Genomic DNA, 16,406 nt, shown 5'->3' on the forward strand with positions numbered 1-16,406 from the left:
GACCCACAATAACACCTTTCAATACTTCTGGCCGTTACATAGTGGAAATTTGTCTCCATGGAATCAAACAATATGAAATCATTTGTGTCCAGCTTCCATATTTATGAACTTCACCCACGGTGCTGCACGCGGCAGTCTTTATCCCGCTGAAGACCTTCACACTGTGAATTAACACAGCTGACTTTTGCATTCTTCTGTGGATGGACAGTGGGCACTGATGTCTAGCACTGCTGTGAACATTCTTGTTTGTGATTTGGGGGATATGTGGCTATATATCTGTTGGATGTACTCCCAAGAGAGGAATTTGGGGGTTGGGATGCATGCCTTACTTTCCTAGACAAGGGCAGTTCTCCGAAGCTGTACCACTTTATGCTCCTACTGGCAGACGTGGACGTTTCAGCTGCCTGTGGCCTTTCTGAGGCTTGGCATCTTCTGTGTTCTTTTAGTGGTTATCCTGAGTAAGGAAGGGACACCGCCATTTCTCATCACTGTTCAGTGTTAGTGCAATCTTCCCACTCTGTTGTCATGGAAATCTGATGACGGTAGAGCTTTACACAGGGTTGGTGCTCCTGGAAAAGATGAGCTGTGCGTGGTGTACTACTCCCGGAGGTACAGGTCTCCAAGTGCGCGGAAATACCCAGAGGTGATGCTGTGGATGTGGGTCCCCTTGTGCATGGACTGCATCCATACTGGAACTTGCGATATAGTCCAGGCTAGCTTGGAACTCACAGAGATCTACTCATCTCTGCCTCCCCATTGGAGGGATTAAAGGTCTGAGCCACCTATGCCCCACTTATTCAGCGTTTTGAATCTTGAATCAATGTGGGTGATGTGCCTTTCAAGGAATTTTCACATTTCATCTATGCTATGGAATAGAGGTACATAAACTAATTTTCTGTAAATACTCTTTTTAGGATCTGTAGGGTCTGTGACGATTCCCATGTCTTCACTTTATGTGGACAGGTTATGGCATCATTCTTGACGAGTCTGGACAGAATTTCTAAAAAACACGAGGTAAAACTAATTTCCGACTGTCAGCTGTTGGTGTAAATGGCCTCAAGATGGCTTCTCCGCTGTGGTCTGGTGACTTTGCTCTTCTTCCTTGGGACCTCATTCTGTCCTCCCAGTTCCTGGGGTTAGAAGCCAAGGTTGTGGCTGTGTGACCTTTCCTTTCCTCTAGTATGGGCTTTTAGTGCCATTTGTCTCCCAGTTAGCATGGCTTGAGCTTTCCCCATAAATTTGGAAATGTCGTGTCTCAATTTTCAATGAATTAAAAGTGCTTTTAATTTTCCTAAGATTTTCCTTGGATTTATGGTTTATTGAGAACGTGTTGCTTACAGTTTCCACATATTTTGGGACTCTCCAGATTTCTGGTTTTGAATTCTTGCATCATTCCATGAAGCCCTGAGTGCACATCTCATGTCAGTTATGTTCTTTCAAGTCGGCGGAGGGATGTTTTATGTCCTAGAAAACAGTGCATTCACATGACTGTCCATGTGCACGTGGGAACGCATGCGATGGAGTCTGGAAAAATATTGCCAGTAAAGTGCTTGCTGCACAAGCACAAGGACCTGACGTGATCCCCAGAGCCGACACAGAAAAAAAGCCAGGTGTGGTGGTGCATGCTTGTAATCCCAGCACTGGGGAGTCAGAAACAGGAGGATCCCTAGGGCTCACTGGCTAGCCAGTCTAGCTGAATTGGTGAGCTCCAGGTTCAGTGAAGGACCCTGACTGTAAATAAGTTAATAAAATAAATAAATAAAGTAAAACGGCACTTGAGGAACAACATCAGAAGTGCATCTATGGCCTCTACATTCACCTGCACGCATGTACACCCATACACATGCACCCCACACACACGTGCACAAATCTGTGCACCCATACACAGGAATGCCTGTGATGTGTGGTGGGGTGGCGTAATGCATTCTCATCATCAGGTCTGGCACTGGGATGTGGTCTTATGACTTTCTTTCACTGTCCTAATGACTGCAGAAAAGAGAATTGAAGTTTTTGAAGCTGCCTTCCAGTCCAGTGAGCTTTTGCTTTGTGTGCTTTGAAGTGTCCCGTTTAGTGCAAGCTCATTTGTGATCACTGTACCGTCATCTTTACTGTCTGCCCCAGTCCATAGTGATCTGCTTCCTTCTGATGTCGATTTATCTGATGTTAGCAGCGACTGCAGTGTTTGAATGGTGTGCTCTTTTATCCTTATATTTTACTTATTTATTTATTTATTTATTATTTATTTTTTGGTCTTTTTGAGACAGGGTCTCCCTGTAGCCCCAGCTGTCCTGGGGAACTCCCTATGTAGACCAGGCTGGCCTTGAACTCACAGAGATCCGCCTGCCTCTGCCTCCTGAGTGCTGGGATTAAAGGCATGCACCACCACACCCAGCTATCCTTATATTTTAAATATACATATATGTCTTTATGTTTCTTGTAGACATAGTTGGTTCTTGCTTGTGTGTGTCTGTATGCATGTACATGTACATGCGCACGCTTGTAGAGGCCACAGGACAACGTTAATGTCATTCCTCAAGGACTATTTACCTTTTCCTGAGACAAGGTTTCCTACTGGCCTGGAACTCACTGATTAGGTTGGGCTGGTTGGCCAGCAAGTCCTGAGGATCCCTCTGTCTCATGTTCCCCTCTCTGGGATTACAAATGCATGCCGCCATGCCCAGCTGTTTTTACATATGGGTCCTGGGGATAGAACTCAGGTTCTCACTTTATCAAATGAGCTCTCTCTCTTCTCCCTTTCTTGAGACAAGGTCTCACCATGTAGCTCTGGTTGGCCTGAAACTCGTTATGTAGACCAGGTTAGTCTTGGACTCACAGAGATCTGCCTACCTTTGCCTCCTGAGTGCTGGGATTAAGGGTGTGTGTACCAGCCCATCTTTCAAAATATGGTGGGTTTTTTTTGTTTTGTTTTGTCTTGTCTTTTTGTTTGTTTTTTGTTTTTTTGACAGTGTTTCGTATATCTCAGGCTGGCCTTGAACTCCCTATGTAGGTAGCCAAGGATGACTGAATTTCTGATCCTCATGAATCTACTTCCTGAATGCAGGGATTACAGGCATGTACCACTAACTTTTGGTTTATGTACCAATGGGGATTGAGCCCAAGATTATGCACATACTAGACAAGCACTCTAACAACTGAGCTACATTCCCCAGCCCCCTTTAAAAACCTTGAGGGCAACCTTAGGGTCTGCAACGCAAATCTCATATTAGTTTATCCTCCAACAGCCTTAGCCTGTTGCACATATACCATGAGGCCTCAGAAGAGTATTTTCCCAGCTCCTCCCTCCATACTTCCTGATATATTTTGCTGGTACACATGCTGTTAGAGTTCTATCGTGTCTGGGACTGGAGAGATAGCTCAGCCATTAAAAGTGTGCACTGTTCTTATAGCGGACCTGGGTTCAGTTCCCAGCAACCATATTGGGTAGCTCACAACTATCTGTACCTTCAGCTCCTACAACTGCCTCTGGCCTCTGTGTGCACTGTATATGTGTGCATACACACACACACATGAAAATAGATGAATAAATAAATATAGTACAGTGTCCCAGGGTTTCCTTCAGACAGTTATCATTTTCAGCAGTTAAGAAAGCGATGGGGTCGGCTTCACCTTACTCTGCTTTCTTCTAGCACTGCTCAGTCCTTTCAGATTTAATTTTCCATCTGTGCTGTCCACCTGCCTCACGAACGTCACCCATTACTTCTTGTAGAGCAGATGAACCCCACAGTTCTTTTTTGTCTGACAGTCTTCCTCTATCTTTAATTCTTAAAAAAAGAGATTTTTCACTGTAAAGAGTTCTGAATCAAAGATCTGGGTCTGGCAGGACAGGCCTGTGATCCAAGCCACACTGGAGACTAAGGCAGGAAGATGGCAAGATCAAGGTCTGCCTGGGCTACAGAGTCAGCTCAAAACCAGCCTGGGCAGCTTAGTGAGGGTTTATCTCAAAACATAAAAAAGGAAAGGAAGAAAAGAGAAAAAGAGAAAGAGGAAAACATAGGGGCTGGGAACGTACAGCTTCGTAGTAGAGAGCTTGCCTAGCATGTCTGAGGCCCTAGGTTCAGTCTCCAGCACAACAACTGCAATAATAATAATGACGAATAACGAAGAATTCTGAATCAGCACCTTCTTTTACCACCGTAATGCCCCACTCTGCTGCCAGGAACTCTCATGACCGCTGGGCAAACCCTGCCGTGATCGCTTCTCTGCTTGTATCTTTGTCCCCTCTGACTGCCAGTAGTTAACCTTGACCATTAGCTTGAGTTGATTGAAACTCCTGTGTGGTTAGTAAAGAACACTTTGGTGAGTGTCTACGAGAGTACTTCCAGTGATGAGTGGCCTGTGAACAGCACCTGTGAGACCTGCCCTGACTGTCCGCAGGTCTGACCTGTAGGCCGGGGAGCTCAGGTGGGGGAAGAGGGGAGGAGGAGGAAGCCAGCCTATGCAGGCATCCTTTCTGTCTCTATCTGCGGCTTTGCCCACAGACATCAGACTCCAGCTTCTTTAGCCTTCAAAACTGAATTCCTGCCAGCAGCTCTCCAAGGGCTTCCAACCTTCAGTCTTAAATTGGAACTGCGTATTAGTCCCCATGACTGAGCTCCCAGCTTCTCAGCAGTGAGCAGCTGGAGTCTCTGGCTCTCTAGCAGGTAGACAGCCACTGTGGGACTCTCTAGCCTTCAACTGGTGTAAGCCAATCTAATAAATCCTATAGACATGCACATACACTTACAGATATGCACACATATGCACACTTACACACACACACTGGTTCTGTTCCTCTACAGAAATCTGACTTAGAGATTTTCACTGTAGTTTGACTATAATATGCATGACTCTTTTTGTTGTTGTTGTTGGTGGTGGTGGTCTTTTTGAGACAGGGTCTCCCTGTAGCCCCAGCTAGCCTGGAACTCACTGTGTAGACCAGGCTGGCCTTGAACTCACAGAGATCTGCCTGCCTCTGCTTCCTGAGTGCTGGGACTAAAGGCGTGCGCCACCCCCCCCAGGTATGACTTTTTTTAGGTTTTATTTTGTTTGTTTTTGTTTCTCAGCTTTGTCCTGGTAAAAGTTTTCTGAGCTTCTTTGATTTATAGTCTTGTGTCTGTCTTTAATTTTAAAATTTCTCAAACCCTGTTTCCTCAAATGTCTTCTCCTCCTGCTGCTCGCCTGTGGGTCCAATTGCAGATATGTGTGCCCTTGTTTGATACTGTTTCTCTGTCATGCCAGGCAACGTTGATTCTGTTCTCCGTTCTCATGTGTTCAGAGTCAAATTTCTGTTTTCTTTCATTTCCATCTCTTTTCAAGGCAGTATATTTTTAAAGCAAAGGATCAAAGGATCTGCTTATTAATGATGAGATTGTTAAGTAAGGTTATGTGATTTTCAGACCAATCAATTGAATGGATCGAACTAAACTGGGTACATGGTGACTTTAAAAAGCAAACTTTAGGACCACTAGTATTTTCTCTTCTGTCTTCTTTTTTTCAAACTTCATAAGACAACTGTGTATTTCTAGCGCAACACATATCTGTAAAATGTCTTTTCAAAGCCTGAAGGATTACCATTGGAGGATCATAAGGATACAAAGTAAAGGGTGTGTGTGTGTGTGTGTGTGTGGAGGGGGATCTCTATTTGTGCTTTTTGGTATTGTGGTGTGAGTATTCCGGACCATTTCGAGCTGACAAGAGAGGAGCTGTGTGGCCTGGACAGAGGGCCACATCGCATCTTGAACTCGAGTGACAGGAGTGGGGGAAGGGAAGGGAGGGCCAGGTGCAGGCCTCGCTGCTGACACAGGGCAGCTGGCTGCAGAGAGTAAGGAGTCACTCCAGCTCTCCAGGAGCGTCAGCAGTGGCGTGAATGCCGGGGTGGTATTCCCTTTTATTTCGTGTTTCAGCCCTGTGGAAACAGCCTCCAGGTCCTTGGATGATGCCCTCTGTCTGTGAATCACAGGAGGCCAGAAGTTCAGTTCCTTGCTGCAGGGAAGTAAGCGAAGTGGGCCCGCCAAAGCAAGCAGAAGTGGCTAGTGCACAAACCTTTGAAAACATGGACTGCAGTAAAGGGAAGGCTGAAAGGTACAACTGTCCTGCTCCAGGACAGCCACTTCCCTCAGAGGGCTGGCCCTTCCTCCCATGAATGCTCCAACCCCATGCTGCAAATGTGTGTTGGTCATGGCTTTTTCCATGGTGGCATCTTTAAAAAAATTTGTCTTTTTGAGACAGGGTCTCCCTGTAGCTGGCTTGGAAATCACTATGTAGATCAGGCTGGTCTTAATCTCAGAGAAATCTGCCTGCCTCTGCCTCCTGAGTGCCCAACCTTAAAAAAATATTTTATTATTTTTATTTTATGTGTATGAGTGTATTGTCTGCATGTAGGTAAACGCACCCGTGTCATGCGATACCCATGGAGGTCGGAAGAGAGTGTCAGCTTCCGCTGGAACTAGTTACAGATGGTTGTTAGCTGCCACGTGGGTGCTGGGAATCAAACCAAGGTCCTCTGAAGGAGCAGTCATTGCTCTTAACCACTGGGTTATCTCTCCAACCCCCACGGTGGCATCTTTAATTTAATAATCTTCCTGTGGACATAACACTCCCTTTTGTGGGTGTCTCACCATCCACTCACAGTTCCCAATTGTGCCATGATACACCCCGCCCCTACAGCCTGCCCGCTCAGCTCAGGTGGAAGACTACCACCCTGCTGAGCCCTGGCCACAAGTGGAGGTCTGTAGTCTGCAGTCTGCAGGTGCAGAGGCAGGCGGCTCCTTGAGCATTCACCTAATGGGTGTGTTACCTGTCGGACAGAGCTTTGCTCTGAGCTGAGATGCAGACATAGTGACAAGATGCTCCCATGGTATGATGCTGAAGCACCAGAATGGGTGGAGGAGGGGCTGGGCAGTGAGGTGAGAAACAGCCAAGGGTTCACCTGTGCTGGGCAGAGATGGATTGGGGTAGAGCCAAGTGATAACCTGCAAGGAACTTTCTGTGGTTCTCAGGAGGGCACCCACAGCCTGAAAGTGAGCAGCACCCCCCACCCCCCAGTGGCGGCACTGTGTGCGAAGGCTCAAGGACTCTAAGGTGGGACCTGGTTGAGACTAGACTTCTGATACACACAGACTGGTGCTCTCACAGCTACTGGGCCCATGCTGTGGTTTCCCACTTCCTGGTGAAAAGCTACTTTGGTAGCTGTGACAGTTTGAATCTTAAATGTCGCCCAAGGCCTGTGTACTGAAGGCTTGGTTGGTCTCTGGCCTGTGATACCATTAGGAGGTGGGGGACTTTTAGGAAATGGGGAGGGAATTTATGCCATGGGGGCATGCTATCGGAGGGGATGTTGCCACCCTGTTCCCCCCCTCCCCCCACCCCCCAAGCTTGTGTTCACTCTGAGGTGAATAGCTTCCTTTGCCATAGGCTTCCTGCTACGATGGTCTGCCTGGTCCCAATGTGACTATGCCATCCATGGACTGAACCCTAAGAAACTCTGAGTCTAAATAAAGCATTCTTCCTTATAAATTGATTTTTCATGTGTTTTTGACACAGCAACAGAAGTTGACGCACCCCACAGTCAGCTGCCAGCTCTATGGTGCCTCCCTGAACGTGGGGAGAGGGGCCAGTGCCTGCCCTTGATCCCACTGTGCCAGGACACCCAGGCACAAAGCCGAGGACACCTGTGTCGAGCTAGCTGACTGTCTCGCTCCCGCCCTCTCTCTCCATTTTCTTCTGTGCCCCTCAGCTGTGGAGGAGCAACCAAGGGTTGGAGATGGAGTCCTGCTCTATAAAGTCGGTATCAATGTGGAAGAAGGAAGGCACACAGCGCGGTGTTAACTGAGATTTGGGGTCTTGTTTTCCTATGTGCTTATCTATATTTATTGTTTTTTTCTTCGACAGTGATTACTTCTTACTTGCATATATAAAGGAGAATATAAAAGTCTAATAGGGAAAAAGATGTGAATACCATGGGGACTAATGAAGACGTGGCTAAGACTCGAGGGTGGGATGCTATGGAAAAGCCAAGTGCAGAATGTGTGTCTGTTACTGCTAATGTTGAGCATTCCAAGTGCTTCACAGCAGAGAGCTGTGCACTTCCGTGGCACTTTTTATCACTTAGATCCTTTGAAGAATAATCTTCACTATATCTGGGAAAGACAGCCAAGCCTGTTGTCTCCTGCCGCTCCCCCCTCCTCCGCCACCAAATTCCCCAGAGATGGGCTCACCCCTGCCCTGGGGCCTTGAACAGGGAAAGGAGGGAGCCAGCAAATCTTGAGGCTTGTGGTGGGTTGAGACCAGCATGGCCCCCACCTCCCAGGAGCTGCAGACAGGCCCTGGAGGCTGCACACTGACACCTGCGGAGACCTGCTTTCTGGGGCCACTTTTTGCGCTTGGGGAAATCTTTTATTAAAGACTGGAGAATCAGGTCTGCTGTGGTGGAAGCAGATGGGCCTGGAAAGCAGGCAGAAGAGACCAGAGACCACTTCAGACTCCTCACCTGGGGCATGGCTCCTAGGTAGACATATGGGGTAATGAGAGACAGGACCATCAAGATCTGAGGCATACTCCTACATGTATGTATGAGTGCATGCTAACACACATACACATGCTATGCATAACTTTGGAAACACACACACAGATTCGGGGTACTCAGGAACACACAAAGACCCACCAGGTACAGAAAGTACATGGACTCACCCTTTCTCCGCTCTGAACCAAACTTTTGCAAAAGAGGACCTGACAATCAATCATTCCTAATCTTAAAAATGTGGGTCAAATCCTCTAAATTGCATTCCTCTTTCCTATGCCCCTTGCACCTGGACAGGGACTTCAGGCTTGAAGGTAGATGGAGTGGGAGTTCGGGCCAGGTGGACGGGCAAGACTGGGCAGGCCCCTGGGTCTGGGGCAGGATCCGGCCTTTGAAGCCAAGAGCAGATGAAGATGATGTGAGCGGATCAGAATCTCAAGCAGGTCCTGGGCTGCAGCTCCAGAGCAACACGCACAGGGAGGCGGGAGTGCAGAGCCAGGTTAGTCAGAGGGAGGTAGGAGTTGGACAGGACAGGGAGATGTGATAGGGGCCTTGGAGGCCTGGGAGAGGCTCAGGGGTGAGGCTGGGGTGGGGGTGGGGGTTGGGTGGAAGAACTTGGTCTCCTGTCTGTGGTCTAGAAAGAAGTGTAAATCACCTCATGTGCTACAGGCTGGGGGTGAGCCATGGTGGGGGGTTGTCTGAGGAACCAGACTGCCCCTGTGGATACTGCTCTGTGGTCCAGGAGATAAGCCAGGCCAGGAAGGACAGTGGTGATCAAGGGTGAGGTCTAGGAAGTTGGGAGAATGTCATTAAGCCAAGGGGGATACCATGAAGCTTACTTTCTGGGACCTGGGAGAATTCTCTGTCTGGTGGATGTGAGCAGCTCTGATTTTGAAAGAGGCCAAGGCCATGCTGCCTAGTGTTTGGAGGAAGGAGCCCAGAGCCTGGTCAGGCAGGGGTTCAGAAGTGCTGGACACGAATAAAGACAGGGTCTTGCTGGTGTGCAAGTCTCTGGGTGCAGCACAGGCTTGTGTGGGAGGCAGGACCCTCCTGGGGTGGCCTCCTGGGTGTCCTGGCTTTAGAACACCCGAGCATCTGCTGGGAGCTGCTGCCTGAGGTGCCCATGGAGGTGCACCGCTGGCAGCAGCGAAGGATAAACTACTGCCCTGGGATGGGAGCCTAGTGGAGGTGGTGAGGCTGGCTGGCCCCCACGATTCACCAAATGACCCGAGGGTGGAGGGGGCAAGAGGTGACCAGTTTCCTTTTCCACCCACTGTCCACTGGTGGTAGATATCTTTGTTCAAACCGCTGGCCTTCCCACTGTCCATTTCACGGCCTTGAAGACATGTCCCCAGGGGACTGCGAGGAACATGAATGACTGAATGCCGGGGCGGCCCACCTTACACTAGGTTGGAGCCCTGACCCCACATGATGCCTTAGGCAGCGTCGGGTGAGGCCGCTCGGTGCACAGGAAGGACACGCGAGCTGGGGACGGGAGAGAGGGGGCGCCCCGATTGCCACTCAGGGACACTAGAAGCCCGGGTAGGTGTCGACTGGTTTCCACTCCGCGGGTCTCGAAAGTTCCCAGGTTCCCGGTCCGCCCCGTGGCTCTCCTTGCGCTCCGGGCTGACTCCGGCGCCCGTTGCCCCTCCCCACTGGCTGTCCCCGCCCCGCCCCTCTTCGCGCCCCGCCCCTGCCCGCCCCTGCCCCGGCAGGCGGCAGCGGCCCGGAGCGCGGTGGGCAGGCGGCTCACCCCCGCGCTGGGCGCAGCATCCGCGGCGCAGACTGCCGGGCCTTCGGGGATGGCGCCCAGGTCCGGACCCAGGGCGGGCGCAGGGCGCTGGGGCGCGCGGGGGGCAGGGCACGCGCGGGACCGGCTAACCTGTGACTGTCGCACGCAGGTGGCCCCGGCTCGAGCGGCGGCGCCTCCTGGGAGTGCTGACCACTTTCTGGTTGCTCGCGGCACGCGCGGCCTCGGCAGAGCCAGGTAAGCCCGGGTGGGGACGCGCTTGGCGCGCCGGTGCCCGCTGGCCTCTCACGCCCTTTGTGCGGGGCTCCGGACGGTCCCGGCCACGGCCAGCGCTTCTGGCGCGCTCAGCTCGGCCGGGAAGTGGCGGTGGTGCGGGTGGCGGGTCTCGAGTCGCGCCGCCCACGCCAGCCATTCATTCCCCAGACCCCGCGCGCCACCTCCGCGCGCCCCTGGACCCGGGGTGCGGCCGGGCCCCGGCGATGCGAACTGTCCGTCCCGAGTCTCTCGCGGGGTGACCAAACTTGAGTGGCTTTGCGAAGTTGGTGCGCTTCGCGGGCTGCGCGCCCGCCGCTGGCCAACAAGGAGCCTGGGAGCCGGCCGGCAACCCACCGCGCGCCTCGCCCGCCCGGGCCTCGCTCTCTTACTCGCTTAAGCGAGCGGCTGCCGCGGGTCGCTCCGGGTCCTTGGGAGGCACCGAGGGCGGAGTCTGTCACGCCTGAGGACGACCGAGGACGATCGTGCGGTGCGTGGTGTCACCTTCTAGTCTGCAATCTGTCGAAGCAGAACTGCGCGTTTCCCCAGGCCCGCCGGCCTTTGTGCGCGGCTCCAGCGCCCAGCTCGGTCCCGCGCCCGCCGCGGTGTCGGGTTGCTCTCGGGCCCCTTTGATGCTGCTGAACACCCCGCGCAGCGCCGCCGGCAACAATGCGCCTGAGCTCGCGGATACGCCGCCCCGGCTCCTGCGGCGTGGGGACCGCAGCTGGCGCGCCCGGGTAGTCGTTTGCTACCAGCTCCGAGATGGAGCAGCTAACGAGCAACAGGCAGCCCTCCTCCTACTAACACGCCCAACAAAGCCCCGGAGTTGGGCTGCTGCTGGTGCGATGCCAGACGCCCAGAGTGGGAAACCGCGCGCTTTATCACGAGGCGCGTGCGGGTGACTTCTCCAATTGACCAAATCAGTGTTCTTACCACTCTCTAGTGAGCAGTACGTGTCGCCCGCGGTGTTCGCAGGTCTCTTGCCACAGCGTCTGGAAGGATGAAAGATGAACAGAGGAGGGGACTCGTTCTGGGAGAGAGAAGTGACTTGGGGTATTGTTTCAGCGGATTAGTCACTCTGAGCTAAATAGCAGCACAGGCCCCTTTAAGCACCAGATCTGAAAAACACCTGTTGGTTGGGTAGCAGATAATTCATTTATTTGTGTGAACCACAGGGGATAATGCCTGGGATGGGTCTCAGGCCAGGCGGTTCTTACTGACCACATGTCACTTGGGCTGTTAATCAAATGAGGGCCTAGGGCTGACTGTCCCAGGCCTGGGCAGCAGGCACAGGGATTTGTGGAGCCTGGCCCTTTTTCTGTAACCACTGATGACAAGAGAAAGGGAAGATGTTGAAGGGACCAGCCCCACCCCACCTAGCAAGACCTGTTATCAGTGGTTGAAAATAAAAGTGATGGATTTTGGCCTTTGGGTAGAACAGACCTGCCCTGTCAGTAAGCTTTGGTGAGATGATTTGAGGGTAAGACTTGGGGAACCGGTAACAGCTCAGAATGTGGTGGATCTCCAATCTATCTCTGCCAGCTTGCTGTGGCTCCTTCAGGAGTTTGCAGCCTCAGTGGCCTCAGGAACCGGAAAGGCCCCTTCACTGGTGTCCAGGGAACAAGGAATGTGGCCCTGCTATGTCCTGGAGGTTAAGCAGGAAACTGCTCTGCAGGGGCTTGTGTGCTCACACCTGCCCCTCCCCCAGCATAGCCCAGGCTCCATCCCCACTGGGCCACATCCCCAATCCAGGGTAACAGCTCTAGGTTATTGGAGAAGAGCTAATGTGTGTGAAATCCTGACTGGCAGGGCACAATCTGCTCTGGTCCTGTGGTTTTGTGGTTCAGATGCTTTGAAATTGCAGGTATGGTGCTCCCGTCCTGACACAGACACCTAAACCCTGAGGGTCCCCCATCTGTCTGCATTTTTTCCTCTTATGGACCCACAGTGCCATTGTGGTTATGGATTCCTGGGAAGGGCCTGTGAGGAAAGAGGGCATGGCCACGTTGGAGCTTGGTCTCCATATCCTCCTGTCCTTAGCCTCTCCTGTACCCCACCAAATTTCCTGTACCCCTGCCCTGGCATCACCAGGACTTTCCATTATCTTAGGGTCTGCCTTTGTGGGGGAGCCCTGAGCTGAGTTCAGTAGGTCTGCAGGGATGGGGTACTTGGACACCTGGTAACATTAGACCCTAAGCTGATGGGAAAGGGCTCCCGTCCCAGGCTCATCCACCGGGGAGTCTTCGGGATTCAGATGCAAAGACTTTGAAGATAGTTTTGAATTTCAGCAAAACTTGTTTTTCAGGGTACTCCTGTTTTCCTTCTAGGGAAGGAGGTCTGGAAGAAGGGAAGCCCTCTTCAAGGAGACCTAGAAGGAGTAAACTGACCTCCCCAGGGTGCAGGTGGGTGGTTGGCCCAGTCAGGCCAGAGCCCTGCCTCCCTGCCACTGCAGCCCTTTGAAAATGGACTATACACACATGACTGCACTTGCACGTGTGTGTCTATACAGGGTAGAAAGACCTACACGTGCAGTGTGCATGCACATGTGTACACACAGATAATGCACTTCCAAAGTCATACATAAATGCAAACCACACATGTATGTACACATAAATTCACTTACATCTGTGCCCCCCACATGTGTATGCACATGTACAGGCACACATTCCCACAGCTATACACAAATACACATGCATATAACAAATGCAACAGCATCCATGGTGGGAAGCACACAACACTTATGGAGGTACAAGACACATGCTTGCACAGCTGTGTGCACACACTTGTATGTGTGCATATTCATTGTCTATCAGAGGTGCTGGAAAGGTTAGGTTCACTGGAATAGCTTTGCATCCTGGTTGGGTATACACCTTTGTTTCCTGGTGTGTGGGACACCACATCCCATGAACATCTCTTGGATCACAGGGTGTAGGCCCGAGACTCTCAGGGTACCTTCCTTGGAGACTTTCTGCTAGGGGTTACCTGTCAGAGAAAAAGAAGGCACAGTGACCTCTATCCCTAGGCTGAGCCTGGCTAAGCTGCAGTGGAGTGATGCTTCAGATTTCCCCCAGACAGGCAGGCTGCACAGGGCCTGGCAGGAATTCCCCCAGACTCCATGCTGGTTGTGTGTGTGTGTGTGTGTGTGTGTGTGTGTAAGATGCTGGGGAAAAATACGTTTAATGTGCTTACGAGATTTAAATTTTTGGTACATTTTGAAGTGTGATGACATGGTGAGATAATGGACAGTTGAGGGACATCTGCCATGTAACCCATGGGCTGAATAGCTCTTTCCCCCCTGGCCAGGTCACCTTCTCTAGATCCAGCTCCCACCCTGATAGTTTGGGGCCAAGATTGGGCTTTTGCTGGGCCTGGGCTTCTTTTTCGGTGCCATCTTGGAAGGCTCCCCAACACTGCAGTGGTCACACAGCCTGGACCCTCCTAAGGCATTAGAGGGCTAGGGCAAGCTGTGTCCTGTGTGCCCAGCTGCTCTGGTGACTGTTACCTATCCTCAAAGCTTGGCTTTCCCATTCCCATTGGGAGGAGAGGAAGAGTTCCTTCCTGGGTGTTGTGGGCATCAGAAGGTCCTTTGTGCTGTGTCTTTGTCCTATTGGGTGAATCTCCTTACCTCACTGGAGGCCGTTTTTAGGACATACAATGTATCTGCGTACCTAATGCTATATCCTGGGGATGGGCAGCCTCTGGGGGCAGGGAGCCTGGTTGTTTTGTTCACAGCGCTGCCTATGCTGGCTGGGGACCCTGGAACCAGATGACTGGCTAAGAGATATGTGTCAGGTTGGCAGATCTTTGCCCATGCAGGATGGCTTTCAGGAAACTTTTTTTGATCATAGATGCGCTGAGTCAGGTCAGCTTTGGGCTGCAGGCGCATGTCTGCTTCATGCCTGTGGGAGCGCATCTCCTCCCTGGCTCTTTCACTCTGGCAAGCCTGAGCATGGCCGTCCTGGCTGCTGCAGTCAGAGCTGCAGTGTAGAGAGCCCATTCACAAGCCTGTACATCTTTCTGGAATTCCATCCTGGCAGACAGGGTCACTCCCAGGCTGATCCCCTTTGGGCACTTTGTATGTATGGAAGGTGTCATGACCCAGCACCAGGCTGTGGCAGGTCCTTGACCACTCCCCAGTTTCCAGAAGACCAGGGGACTCTGGGGGTAAGAAGTGCTGGGCCCAGCTGTTACCAGCACTGGCCATGGGTCAAGGTTGGATCTAGGGTGTTCTGCAGAAAAGATGCTAGACAAAAGGCTTGGAGATGCTGCAAGAAGATGGGTGGGCTGCATGTCAGGAGTGCTCAATGATAGGTTATGGATGGAACCTGGATTTAAATTCTGCAGGCATCACATTGCTTGTCTGTCCGTCCTTCCTTCCACCCGTTCATTTGTCCATCCGTCTACCTGCCCATCCATCCTTTCATCCATCAATCCATTTTTTTACTTTATGTGTATGTGTGTATTGTGTGCATGTATGCAAGTGCACCCATGTTGTGCAATGCCAGCAGGGGACAGAAGAGGGTATAGGAGCCCCTGGAACTGGAGTTACAGATGGTTGTTAGCCACCATGTTGGTGCTGGGATTTGAACCTAGGACTTCTGCAAGAACATCCAGTGTTCCTAATCACTGAGACATCTCTCCAGCCCCCGACCCCATTCATCCATTTTTGTTCAGAAGGGTTCACTGATTTTGTGTGTCTGATTTAGTAGATTCATAATTAGCAGCAGCTGGGCCTCCTGTTTCAAAGCCAAGCTTAGAAATCTTCGTGACAATGTCAGGCTTCTATGTCAGAGTCCCCGTCTTCAAAGAACTTGCCAACACAGGCCATCCACTGTGAGCAGGAGAGACAGCTTGAACTATTGTGAAAGTTGAACTGAGAGTTCTCAGCTTACCTTAGTGTAAATGGTTAAATCTCCACTTAGTCTCTCCTGCCCTGGGAATGTAGAGGGCTTGGGAAAAGCTGGGGGTTTAGCTGCTCAGGAGGCCATAATGCATGTACCTCTTTCGACCTAAATCCAGATACCCCACGGACGCTAGGACAAAGGGAGACCTTTTTCCTCTGATCTGTGACAACCAGGGAGAGTCATCTGTGAAGGCATCACCTGCACTTTCATGGCTGTGCTGCTTGGCTCTGTGGGGGAAATTTGTCCTTATATAGTCAGCATGGTCAGAGTTCAGGTAAGGATTGCATAGCATCCTAGTCCCAGGGCATTTGGTAGACATAGTTCCAGTCTGCCCAGTTGGCCTCCTGCAGAGTGGGACCATGAGAGAAAGGGGTCAGCTGAAGTGACCCTGCCTTCTTCGGAGGTCCCTTGCCGTCGGTGAGCCAGGTGTCTGTGGGAACAGTGTCTGTGACCTCCAAGCAAGGCTAAAATGATGTTCTAGTAGAGTGGGGATCAGCATTAATGGGGGAACTTCAGAGGCTTCTCTTCACCCCAGTGCTTTTCCACTCAGCCATTGACTTCTGTTTGCATTTCTGAACACCTTGAGTGCCTGCTCTGAGAGGTGGAAGGAAGAGCAGCAGCAGCATGTGTGTCCCCGACGCCAGCAGTCTGGGGTGGAGGGAACCTTGTGCTGCCATGATTCTCTTATCACTGAGGAGGCAGAATGCCCGGGGCCTGGGTTCCATCCAGCTCCTTGTTCTCACGGTCCTTATCTTGGGCACTTCCAGCAAGAGTTGGGGCTGGGTGTGGGGGCTGTGGTTGGGCCTTCAGGAGGAGTCGGGCCCTCCAGATGGGCAGATCTACTTCTCATTTGACCATACCAGAACTGGGATTGTCACTTCAGAAATCTTGCTGATTTGATCAAGTACCTTTTCGGAGTTCTCCTGATGAGGGTGAATATTTTTATTTTTTAAAAATATTTTATTTATTATTTTTATTTTAT

At 51.3% G+C, this 16,406-nt stretch overlaps 1 protein-coding gene across 1 annotated transcript in view; it reads left to right on the forward strand.

Moving 5' to 3' along the window:
• The first annotated feature begins 10,211 nt into the window (after positions 1-10,211).
• Positions 10,212-16,406, forward strand: part of Col18a1 (collagen type XVIII alpha 1 chain) — a 115,216-nt gene continuing 109,021 nt past the window's right edge. The window contains exons 1-2 of the mRNA XM_008840441.3: positions 10,212-10,331; positions 10,420-10,505. Coding sequence (XP_008838663.1) covers positions 10,321-10,331; positions 10,420-10,505 — 97 coding nt within the window. The 5' untranslated portion in view covers positions 10,212-10,320. The remainder of the gene's footprint in view (positions 10,332-10,419; positions 10,506-16,406) is intronic.

This window comes from Nannospalax galili, unplaced genomic scaffold, assembly GCF_000622305.1.
Source record: "Nannospalax galili isolate Female #2095 unplaced genomic scaffold, S.galili_v1.0 scaffold619, whole genome shotgun sequence".
Lineage (NCBI taxonomy): Eukaryota > Metazoa > Chordata > Mammalia > Rodentia > Spalacidae > Nannospalax > Nannospalax galili.